Genomic DNA, 12,419 nt, shown 5'->3' with positions numbered 1-12,419 from the left:
ATTATAAGAAACAATAATGGTAAGCCGATCTGGCACGATAGGGACCAACACTGTTCAAATGAGTTTCTTTCGGCATTTCTTCTCAGCAGTGGTCGTTCCGAAGTGCCAGTAGTTTGTAGCTTGTGAGAAATTACTATTTAATATAAAAATTGACGAGAAAAAGAATTTATGAATGTCTGATTTCTGAATAAATGATATGAATTTGAACAAATTATTGTGATTACGCTCACTTGTGATGCATCAATGTGGTGGTGGGACTGCAGAAGTCTCTCGTGATGATGTTGGAGGCCAGGTCTCCCAGCTTGATGCTGGTGGTGTGGGCTGAGACGGGCGTGTGTTCGTCCCTCTCCCTCTCGCCGCGTTCTGACGGCGGTCGCTCTTGTCTCTCTGTCTGTTGGTTGCTGTTCTCGCAATCTCGCATCGTCTGTAATTGTAGGTTAGTTTGTGTCACAAAGAAGATATTAAAGAAAAATAATTATGCCCCCCTCCTCCATAATTATGGTATTAATACAAGACAAAAGTATGTATGTTTGTTCGCGCATCTCGCAAAAAATACTGGGTGGAATTTGATGTGGTTTTCACAGTTGTATAGCAAATGGTCTAACTTAAAATCTGGTATATGTTAGAACGACATAGGGTACCATTCCTCTCGGAAAAATTACTGTTCCCGTAGGAAATTAACGCGGACGAAGACGTGGGCAAAAGCTAAATAATGTTTTTGTGAAAACCAAAAGAGAGAATGAGCTTGAATGTTTAATCTAATGAAAAGTGAATGCCACGTTTCATTAGATTAAACATTCAAGCTCCGGACTTCGCGGCGTCACGACTCAGATTGAAACAAGCGAATATGAGAGATCGATTGATCGATTGTAACTGACCGGGAACCTCTGGGGGTCGGTGGTCTGGCTGATCTGGTGCGTGATGATGGCGTCTATCAGCGACGCGGCCGTCAGCTTGCCCTCCGCCGCCCGCGGCCGCGCCTCCGCCGCGCCCGCCGCCGCCGCGCCCGTCGGGGGCGCCGGCGGGGGCACTCGGCTGCTAACACAACGACACATGTGTTCATATATACATTACTCTTTTGACAACTCTGTATCACCATGTTCTAAAAACATCTATGGCAAGAGAGACATACTGTATGAAGGGGTGCAAATGTACAACAAACTACCAAACGAACTAAAAGAGTGTAAATCTCTGACTTTGTTTACAGAAAGATTGAAGAAACATATTTACAACCAAGTTTAAAATTATTAAAGTGACAACTGTGCCTGATTTGAACACTGTTTTAAAGCTAATTATTTAATATGATTTGTATTAGTTTATAAGACTCATTGTAAGTGAATTTATTCTTTATGAGTCAATAAAGATCTTTAAACCTATCTATCATTTTTACTAATATGATTAGTTCTGGCACAACTGACACGTAACCCGTTATTGACGTTCACAAGCTGTCTCTTTTTCCCATATGGTGTACGCGTCGTGTGAGAAACGAAAGAACGTGTGAACGCAATGAAGTGCTATGTCATGGAGAATTTAATTGGATTTGTTATACATATCACACACGCTTTTTAACTTATTTTTGAAAATAATTATGAGATGAAAAAATTCTGGAATCGAGCGGGAATTGAACCCGCGCCCCTCCAAAATTCAGAATTCCAGAATTTTTATCATCTCATTATTATTTCCATGAAGAATTATTAAATATTGTAAGTTTTGATAAAAATAGTTTTTGAGCTGCAGAACCCTATAATCATAGTAAAATTGTCAGTATTCAACATGTCCCGATGTGCTTGTTGTGCTGACTGTACGAGTGGTTACCTGTCCTTCCTGTCGAGGTGGAGCGGAGTGATGGCTCTGTGCTTGTTGTGCTGACTATACGAGTTGTTTCCCGCCACAGACACCGCGCACGCCGCATTCAGCAGTCGCCGGTCGGCCTCAGCACTTGACACCACCTGGAAATTATAATCGGGATTTTATAAATAAATAATATATTAGGACAAATCACACAGATTGAGCTAGCCCCAAAGTAAGTTCGAGACTTGTGTTGTGTGATACTAACTCAACGATATTATATTATATAACAAATACATATGAGATACACACCCAAGACACGGGTCGATCAGAAAAAGATCATTTTCCATTATGACCCGACCGGGGATCGAACCCGGGACCTCTTGGTTCAGAGGCAAGCACTTTACCACTGCGCCACCGTGGTCGTCAGAAGATTTTAGTCTATACATACAATAAAACTGTCAGTGGATATGTCTGTATATAGAAGATTTTGAAGAAAAATATTTATGGGATTTTATATAGTTTACAATACAATACAAAAACTTTTATTGTTCATAATAAAAGCATACAGTTTTATTAAATTGCAATGTGTTCAATAAAATTCACAATAAAAAACGAAAGTTGTTTTAAATTACCTACACATATTGCAAATGGCAACACTTTTTTTTATATGGCAATCTATGTTAAAATCCCTCTCGTTTCCGTAATATGAAGGTTCATCTTGCCTGTTTGTGACAGTGATTTAACGAAGCAAAGCGCATATTTATATTCGACGTTACAGATTTTTCACTGAACACAAAGGCTTCGACGACTTTTGACGACCTCGGTGGCGCAGTGGTAAAGTTCTTGCCAAGTTCTTGGTCGGGTCATGATGGAAAATGATATTTTTCTGATTGGCCCGGGTCTTGGATGTTTATCTATATATGTATTTGTTATAAAATATAGTATCGTTGAGTTAGTATCCCATAACACAAGTCTCAACCTTACTTTGGAGCTAGCTCAATATGTGTGACTTGTCCTAATATTATATTATATATATATTATATAAAGAAAATGAAATTAAAACCGGTAAAACACACGGACCTGGTGTTGCTGTTGGTGTTGCCGCTCCATCATCTGCTGTTGATGCTGCGAAGGTTGTTGTTGATGTTCCATTGCTATCTGACGCTCCTGGAGTATCGCGCGTTCTCTGCAAAAGAAAAGCAAAATCAAATCATTCCTTTAGGCGCGATTGGTCCAATTCGCGATTGGTCCAATATAAACTATTTTCAAAATTAAATAAAATTACACATGTTTCTATAAATATATATTAAGTATAGTAGGGTAGGATTATTATTGTTAGAATCTTATATACGAGTACCTTGCTGGTTTGAGAGCGGATAAAAAATCATACAATCTACCTATATGTATGTACCTATGTACGCCTAAAGGAAAATTAGGCCTTCACAGGCACCTTTTCACATCATATTCTAAATTAAATGATATATTTATCAATGCTACAAACTACTGGCATTTCGGAACGAAAACTCTGATTGGTCCTAAACTTTGACAAAGTCGCTTCTCGCTGTACCTATGTATGCTTAGTTCTTTGAAACTACGCAACGGATTTTGACGCGGGTTTCTTTAATAGATAGAGTGATTCAAGAGGAAGGTTTATATAAGTGTAACATGCGTAGTATTGTACGCGTGCGAAGCCGGGACGGGTAGCTAGTATGGTATAAGTCCTTTTATTGTCAACTACTTCTTCTTCGCAGCGTGTCGACTCGGCGAATCATATTTTTGTTGATTTTTTTAAACTTTTATATTATATAAACTAGCTGCGCCCGGGACTTCGTTCCCGTGGAATTTTCGGGATAAGAAGTACCCTATGTGTTATTCCAGGTTATATTCTACCAGTATACCAAATTTCATAACAATCATTCCAGTAGATATTAAGTACAGTCACTTGTAGGCAGCTGAAATCTTCCCCGAAAATAAATTGTAATCAAATTGTATGACTAACCTTTCTCTATTTTGTTGAATGGCGATTCTGTCTCTTTCTAGATATTGCGCTTGCGCTCTCCTGTCCCGCTCTAACGCCTGGTAATGTATTTGGTATTTCGCCATCGACATTTCTCTTTGCATTCTGAAATAAACATTATAATATTAGAATTTGTTATCAAAATCAAAAGAAACAAAAAAAAAATAAAGTAATTGCAATTAGTTTAATTTTTCGGAAGAGAATAATCAAATAACATTTGAAGAATTTCTCAAGCGCGAGTCAGAGAAAATACTTTATTTGTTCCTTACAAAATTTCCGTGGAAGTATATCATATACCTCTTGGTTTCACACTGGGAGTACCAGGTTCTTTCGTATATAAGTAAAACATATTAATCACTATGTAATAACACTGATGTGGCTGGAATGGTGTCTTAACCACTGGACCAATACGACAACAAACAGAATCACTTGTTTCTTACAAAAATGAAATATTTGCCAGTTTTTATTGTCGCCAGTAAGATTTTGTTTTGTGCATACAACGCGTGACAAAAAAAACATGCATTGTGCAGTAAACGGAACGGAAGCCCATCCCGACTGCATGCTTATCGTAATGCAATGTCACCGAAACTGATGTGACGTGGACATTTTCAAGGAATTAGATGAAATTTGACGGATACAGGAAAAGACGAAGGCCTAGGACGAGAGACGACATCAAAAAGTTCGACAAAGAATGGCAAGAGACAACAAAGAATAGGAATGCGTGGATGAAGTTAGGGGAGGATTTTGCCCAGCAGTGGGACTCAAACAGCTAACAAAAAAATGGTGAAATTTAACTTGCAAGATTTGATTAGAGACAAATGTCAGGGTCGGGTGAGACCAAATAAATATTTGCAACACGAATAGAGTACCTCATGTCGTGGTGCGCGTGGTGCTGCATGTGTTTGTTCTCCGGCTTCTGGTCCTGCTCCCCGCGCGGCACCGGCAGCGCCGTGGCTGCTGACGCTACGTTCACCAGCTGAGCGAACGCTTCGTGACCTGTGGTTCGGTGGGTTAATACGGGTATAGACAATAATATTCGGTCATAGACACTAGACTAGATACCTACTATAGTTGACAAGGTCATTGTTAAACATATGTAAATATAATCTAGGTAAAATATAAATATATATAAACACTCTTCCGTTACTGAGTGAGTGACAGACAACGTACAGCCGAAACTACTGGGTGTAGGAAGCTGAAATTTGGCATGTAGCTTCCTTGAGAAGCGTAGAGGAGCACCAAGAAGGGATTTACTGAAATTCCCACGGGAAACGTAATTTTACTCACATACGAAGTTGTGGGCAAAAGCTATAGTATATACATATTGAGGATCATTATGATATTTCATATACTAACTACGCAGCTAGCAAGGAATTAGTAAGTATACTCCGATACTAATTCATTAATACTAGTTCATTATACCAAAAATAGTGACTTCATAATACATTACTGTCATACAATCTCAATATATATATTTTTTGTTTTTGACATTAGAAAAAAACTTTTAATTTGACTAGTTGGAAAGTAGCCGAAATCAAATTCAAATCATATCATTCACACATTCAGAAATTAGACCTTCAGACATTTTTTTGAATTTTTCACGTCAATTTTTATATCAAATAGTAGTATTTTTTACACGCTACGAACTACTGGCATTTTGGAACGACCACTACTGAGAAGAGATGCGGAAAGAAACTCATTTAAACAGTGTTGGTTCCTATTAAAATGTGTAGATTTGACTATAATTGTATGTGTACTATTAAACTGGGGCTTTATCCCAATTACTATATCTCTACATATTAACTTGAATATAATACAGAATCAAATAATGAATTAATAAATCTAAAATAACAAGAGCAACAGAAAAAAACATGTCGGGTCTTGAATGTCGAGTCCTCCGAATGCCGCGTGCCGTCGGCCAATCACAGCACGGCATTAATAAATATAAATAAATATATAGGGACAAATCACACAGATTAATTTAGCCCCAAAGTAAGTACGAAGCTTGTGTTATGGGATACTAACTAAACGATACTATATTCTATAACATATGCGTATGTAGATAAAGATCCAAGACCCAGGTCAATCTGAAAAATATCATTTTCTATGTTGACCTGACCGGGGATCGAACGTTACTGATAACTTAACACTTCGTAGAGATGGGACATCTACCGTGTTGTATTCTTGCGATCTTCTCGCCTAGCAGTATGTTAGGATTTTTTATTTAATTAAAAAACAATATTTACCAGGCGGCGGATGCGGATGCTGCTGGGGGTAGACGTGAGGCGTGTGGCGCTGTATGACGGACACGGGCTCACGCTCGCGCCGCTGCGGACTGTACTGCGGTGACCCGCTCCGCTCCCCGCTCCGCTCCCCGCCCCGCTCCCCGCCGCGCTCCCCGCCGCGCTCCGGCCGTCGTCCGCCGCCGTGCATCTGCTGCGAGGTGATGAAGTCCGCCATGATGATCTGACGCTGCTCAAGGCCGTACGGGCTGCGGGAGTACGCGGCGTTTTGTTGCTGGGGGCAAAACGGTGGCTTGAATTGGCTAGTTGACCAAGTCGGACAATTGTAAAAAATATTTATAACCCAGGTAAAATATATATATTTAAGATCATTGTGATAATTCATAGACTTGTAACAATGCAGCTGGATCGTTATACGAAGATTTAATGTTGGTCGGAAAATCAATTTTCAAATTATAAAAACAAACTCGCCATCATAAAAAAATTAAATTATGTAACAATTTTAATTCAGAAGTCATCACTATAAACGTAATATTTAATGTAGCTGTCGAACAAACATATCTTTCCTCGCGAACATTTTAGCACGTTGTGACGTCACTTGTTCGTGTCATATCTCTAAAAGTATTGTACAATCTGCCACAGAGAAATCTGACCCCCCGCGATATGAACACCATCTCTTAGGGGGTCAGATTTCTCTGTGGCAGACTGTACTTTACTTAAGTCGCCTACGAATAATCATCAAAACAAAAATTTGTCACCTATTAGGGTGGATTAACGTTGGAGTTGTCATGAAAACCTAGCCAAACCTAGCCTCCAAATACAGTCTGTGTGACTACGGCACCATACAGTCTATGGTTTACCTGCTATCGTGTCCCAACTGCTCCACGTCCTGCACGATGGAGGACTTAAACGAGGCCTACCATAGAGACATAACCGTAGCCACATATTGATCGAAAATTATATAATAGTCATTGCAACTCGACAAATAGAAGGGGGCTTAGAGAGAGTATAGCTCACAACTCACAGTGGAACAGTTTTTTAGAAATATGCCATTTTTATTATAGTCAGAGAAATTTTGTCTCGATCTCCATGACGATGCATTATTATGATAAGCATAACCTGATGGCACCCTAGATCGGCTCCCAACGAAGTAATTCCTCAACTGTTTACAGCACGGACATGGGATTTTTGTCAGGCGTTAAATGCAAAAGATATCTGTGACGACAATAAAAGTTTCCGTCTAAAATGTAATCATTGAATGAATGTTGACTCAGAAATTTTTGTAAGAAATGTATATATATAATTAGCAGCCCGTCCCGACTTCGCTGTTTTAAAGAACTAATCACATATAGGGACAGACAGCGAGAAGCGACTTCGTTTTATACTATGTAAAATTATATTTAAACTTACCGGTGAAAAATTGTTAGGGTCGTGAGGTCTAGTAGTGTAGTATGTGGCGTGCGGACTCCGGCGCTTGTAGTACTGAGGGTCGAAGCGCTTGTCGTGGTGTTGGGGGTGCGGGGGGTGGGGCTGCGGGTGCGGCGGGTGCGGGACGGGGGTGCCCAGCGTGATGGAGCCCGGCTTGGGCTCCGGCGTCCGCCGCGGCTCGTAGCGGGACTCCAGCGGGACCGGGGTGCCTGCAACAGGTGACATAACTTGCTATGTTGGCGTATTCCGTCTTGGCGCAAAATGTCCTTTTCTTACAATGTCCTTTCTCAAAATGTCCTTTCTCATAATGTCCTTTTCTCAAAATGTATTCGATATATGCGTATTCGATATACATTACTAGTATTTCAAAGTTCTCATATAAACTACGCATTATGTGATTCGTTCGCGTCGTCATCTGTCTGAATTCGGCAATTATGTGTTCCCGTGTTTATATACTAAACATTTCTGATTAATAATTGTGTTTTTGCAGATATAATATCTTTTATCTTTTTAAAATAATGTGGCGCTAAATCGACCATTTGCATAGTCGAGGGCAGATAAATCTAACCCCTCACCTTACTAACTTTCCCTCTCTTATCGTTATTGCTTCCGGAGCTGTGATGCCGCAAAGCCCGGAATCAGAATAGGTAAAAAAGATTCGCAACTACACTTATGATATACGCCACAACCATTCAAAGTTGTTTTTGTGTTTGTCACTTTTATTGAACACAAATTACAATAGACCATGTAAATATTGTATGTTTATTATGAATAAAATATCTCGTCGAACGCGACGCATCGAGGCAATGTGCCCAGAATGGTGCATTACACTCACTCAGAAAATGCACGCGCTCTTAGATCTTTAATTTGATTTGTTGAACAATATGAGTTACTTACCAAGTGTGATGGAACCCTTGGGTCCGGCAGCGGGCTGCTGCGGCACCGGCTTCCGCTCAGCGACTGCGGGCGACGGCGCCGCGCCCGATGCTCTGTACGCCCCGTACTCGCCACAGTTCCTGTACGCCTGTGACAGATTTTCAATATTTTCAAATAAGAAAGGCAAATTGAAATTGTTTACACGGCAAAACACATAAAAACCTCGTTGTCATGTTCATGATAAGATAAATAGAGGCGTTCCAAGAAAAAAGGGTATCACTGGGCAGATCCTAGTTTCCGCGATATTTAAGATTATGTGAAATAAATAAATAAACAAATCACACAGATTGAACTAGTCCCAAAGTTCGAGACTTGTGTTATGGGATACTAACTCAACGATACTATATTTTATAACAAATACATATGATATAGATAAACATCCAAGACCCGGGTCAATATGAAAAAGATCAATAAGAACCCGAGACCTTTCGGTTCAGAGGCAAGCACTTTACCACTGCGCTACAGAGGTCGTCAAAAAAAGGTGGAAAATTGGTATTTTGCGATTTTAATTGCAACATGTAAAGGGCTAAGTTTTCATACATTTAACATTTCTAAAGCATGTATACAACGTGAGAAAATTTCAATTGTATGTTTAGTAACTAAAACTCTAGCTATCACAGTTTAAGCTTTCGATGTTCGTTTCCCAACTAGTCGATTATTTGTGTGTATAAACATGGATGTACCCAAGTAGTCTCTAGGAGGTTTTGCGTTTGATATCAATAACCCTGTATATATTGTTATTTTTTTGTAAGCGATAACAAAAGAAGACGAAAGCCACATACAGGCTTGTGATGGTGTTGCAGCGGCTGCGGGAAGCCGTCGGCCGCGTGCCGCACGCGCTTGACGCTGAGGTCGAGCAGCGGCTCCGGGCGCGGCTCTATGTGCAGCACCACCACGCCGTCCTTGGGCGCCAGCGGCGTGATGGTGGCGGCGGCCGGCCGCGGCGCCGCGTGCGCTTGCGCGTGCGCGTGCGCGTGCGCGTGCGTGCTGCTCACCACGCTCAGCGTCGCCAGGTTCTCTCTGCCTGACGATTGGCTCACCTAGCCGGGTGGGCAGGTTATATTATTACGCTAAATTATAGGAAATAGAAGTGACGCCCTAACAAAAGTTGTTCAGTCTGATGAGCATTTTCTGTTTAGGTATAAAAAATTTAAGATCTAGAACATCTGAAGAAGGGTTGTAATGGTCCAGCTAAACTACAGGAAATATATATTTCAGTCGTATAAGCATCTTCTGTAGAGATATCGTTACGCTTTGTCTGTACAGTTAAATTTCTCTAATAATTTTGACTCCTTACCAAAAATTGTTCGGCCACGTGAACAAAGTCGCGGGCATCAGCTAGTTTTAAATGAATGTTCATATTCCGGAGTCTACATTTATCACTCACTCGTTGCAACAGAAAACCTAGACTATACGTATGTCTGTACGTGAGATGCTTAATTAACATATGTGGCCGGCCCTGTGGCGGCTGGCACTTAGGGTCTTTATTGCCGTTGTTCGAATACAAAACAATGGCATAAGTGTCGGGCGCCATAAGGTCCCTTTTGATTTAGTAAATGTGGCCACATTTAATAATTTATTTCCTATATCATGTCACGTACAGTAATATGCAACCATATCTATTAATAAACAAATTAATCATTATAATTTAACTATAATCTTACCTTTAACGGCTGTGGTTTAACTGCCGGCGGCACAGGTTGACTATTCTTCGTCAGACTGATCTCGATCATGTTCAGCACGACGTCCCTCACTGACAGCTGCCCCGTAGCGGGGCCGTTTCTGGGTAACAGTGGGGCAGTAGACGTCACCACTGTTGTAGAGGTGGTGGGGGTCGCGGGGCAGGGGGGCGTGGCCGCCGTGACCGGGGCGAGGACCGACGCGGGGGGAGTGGGGGCCGAGGAGACGGGGTTAGGAATGGACGTTGGGGGTAAAACCTGTGGAGGAATACAAGATTTTTTGGTTTCATTCCTCAGGCGATTTGTTATTTAATTAGATAGTAATTTATTTTTCTCTCTTTATATTTCTCGACTAATTTTAAAGAGGTCAAGAATTGTGGGTGGAGCAACACATTTTTATGAGCGGACATTATGAATGCATAATTTTTTTGTTGCAGGTTACGTGTAGATAAGCTTATTACCTGCGGCTCTGCCCGTCATGATAAGAAATTTAACATTAATTTTCTCAAAAGTACCATAAAGGTTCCCCATAATAAGATAATATGAATTGTATTATACACAACACTTTTAGAATACTTTCTATATAGGTAGTTAAAGATACATTTTTACTACTGTTTGATAAAACATTACATGTGTAATCTGACAGATAAACTCTTAAATAAATGCTCTTGATGTGATTGGCCAGTAAGCCTTATCCAAAACTTGTGAAACACTTATTTTATAACATAATTTATAAAACCGTCAATTCGATATCTAAATAGACGAACATAGTATTATGATATATATCATATCATCAGCAAGAGGTGAAACTACAAATAAAATAACACAACTTTATTTGTTAGACAAATAGAAAAACTTCAGACTTGCAATATTAATTCCGCTGCAACTTTCGAACGGCTGAACCGATTTTCATGAAACATGGCTAAGACTCGGGACAAAAGATGAAACAAAAAAAAAAAAACTAAACGAAAATCGGTTCATCCGTTTGTGAGCTACGATGACAAAATTGTAACACCCCTCTATAAGCGTAGAGGGTGACCAAAAGAAATTGAAAATCATCACACAGTGAAATCGTACCTTGGAACTCGGCTCGCTTTCCTCATCGGCGGTCTCTGTCGCGGACGAGTCGTACTCGTCCCGCGCGCGCGCGGCGCGACGCAGCGCACGCGGCGCCGGCGCGGGCGCGCGCGGCGCACGCGGCGACTCCGCGCTGCACGTGTCCGTGTCCCCGGAGCTGGCCGCAGACTCGTCCGACGACGACCTGTTCGTTATGTTCGTCCGGTCCACCGCTGCGTCTAGTTGATACTTTTTCCTGGAATTTTTTTTAGGTTATTTCTGTATGCCACCTAGAAGGAATACGGCCGTGAGGTCCGTCTGATGGGAAGTGGTCACCGCAGCCTGCAACGCAAGTCCAGGTCTGGTTTATCTGTTGCCCGATTTTTCTCCCATATCACCAAAACAAGGACAACGTTTACAAACTTTTATTTAACTTAACTACTGTTAGCCCGTAATATTCACAAGAATCTTAACCAATGGCAAAATTTTTGACACACATTCCAGCGTCCGAATGCTCTGAAATTTCGTATACAGTTATAAATGCATTGTGCATTACTTATATGCATGTCTCGACGGCGCACCCAGGATCAGCTCCAAACGAAGCAATTGCTCAACGGCTTACTGCCCGGACATGATACTACGTCACGGCTGAAAGAAATATAATACAACAAGGAGTCACCTATAGGTGAAGTAGAACGCCTTCAAGCTGGCCGGCGACCTGGAGCAGAGCGGGCCCAGGCGGTCCCAGGCGGGCCCGTGGTCCCGCAGCAGCTGGCGCACGCGCCCCACCTCGTCCTCGCTCGGCTCCGGCTCGGGATCGCCCGCCTCCAGCCGCCGCGTGATTCGCTTGAAACACGCCAGGCAGCATTTGCTGAGTTCGCTTGGTATTTCTGCGGACGATGGTATGTTGATTCAAATGACAGTAGTTTGTAGCTCTTTGAGAAATACTATGGAATTTGATATTTGACGTGAAAGAAATGCCTGTGAAATGTTTAATTGTTTAATTTTAAACTTTGACTAAAATGTATTTTTTATCATGCTCGCGTATCTTATTTCTTACTTGGCTGTGAAGCCAAAGGGTTCAAATAGAGATTACAACATGAGATACTTAAAACCCCACGAGAACCTAGACACAGAGCGGCTAATATAAAATCTATAATAAAAAGTGAGAGAAACAAAATCATTGATAATAGGTGGATAATATCATATTGCGGCGTGTCGTAGATCCAATCAATAATTTGATTCTGACAACAGCATCTTAATAAACAA

General features: G+C 41.1%; 1 protein-coding gene across 5 annotated transcripts in view; it reads right to left on the bottom strand.

The window, feature by feature from the left end:
• Positions 1-12,419, bottom strand: part of LOC128679414 (uncharacterized) — a 115,547-nt gene that overhangs the window by 6,839 nt on the left and 96,289 nt on the right. For 4 of the 5 annotated variants that reach the window (XM_053761653.1, XM_053761648.2, XM_053761651.2 and 1 more), the window contains 13 exons: positions 11,830-12,040; positions 11,172-11,406; positions 10,080-10,352; positions 9,198-9,455; positions 8,377-8,503; positions 7,462-7,688; positions 6,055-6,325; positions 4,678-4,804; positions 3,791-3,913; positions 2,872-2,977; positions 1,816-1,949; positions 879-1,038; positions 231-424 (listed from right to left, as the gene is read on the bottom strand). In XM_053761653.1, the coding sequence (XP_053617628.1) occupies positions 231-424; positions 879-1,038; positions 1,816-1,949; positions 2,872-2,977; positions 3,791-3,913; positions 4,678-4,804; positions 6,055-6,325; positions 7,462-7,688; positions 8,377-8,503; positions 9,198-9,455; positions 10,080-10,352; positions 11,172-11,406; positions 11,830-12,040 (2,446 nt within the window). The remainder of the gene's footprint in view (positions 1-230; positions 425-878; positions 1,039-1,815; positions 1,950-2,871; positions 2,978-3,790; positions 3,914-4,677; positions 4,805-6,054; positions 6,326-7,461; positions 7,689-8,376; positions 8,504-9,197; positions 9,456-10,079; positions 10,353-11,171; positions 11,407-11,829; positions 12,041-12,419) is intronic. The other variant, XM_053761650.2, reaches the window with a different exon arrangement.

This window comes from Plodia interpunctella, chromosome 21 (genome assembly GCF_027563975.2).
Source record: "Plodia interpunctella isolate USDA-ARS_2022_Savannah chromosome 21, ilPloInte3.2, whole genome shotgun sequence".
Taxonomy (NCBI): Eukaryota; Metazoa; Arthropoda; class Insecta; order Lepidoptera; family Pyralidae; genus Plodia; species Plodia interpunctella.
This window is presented reverse-complemented; position numbering and strand designations above follow the sequence as displayed.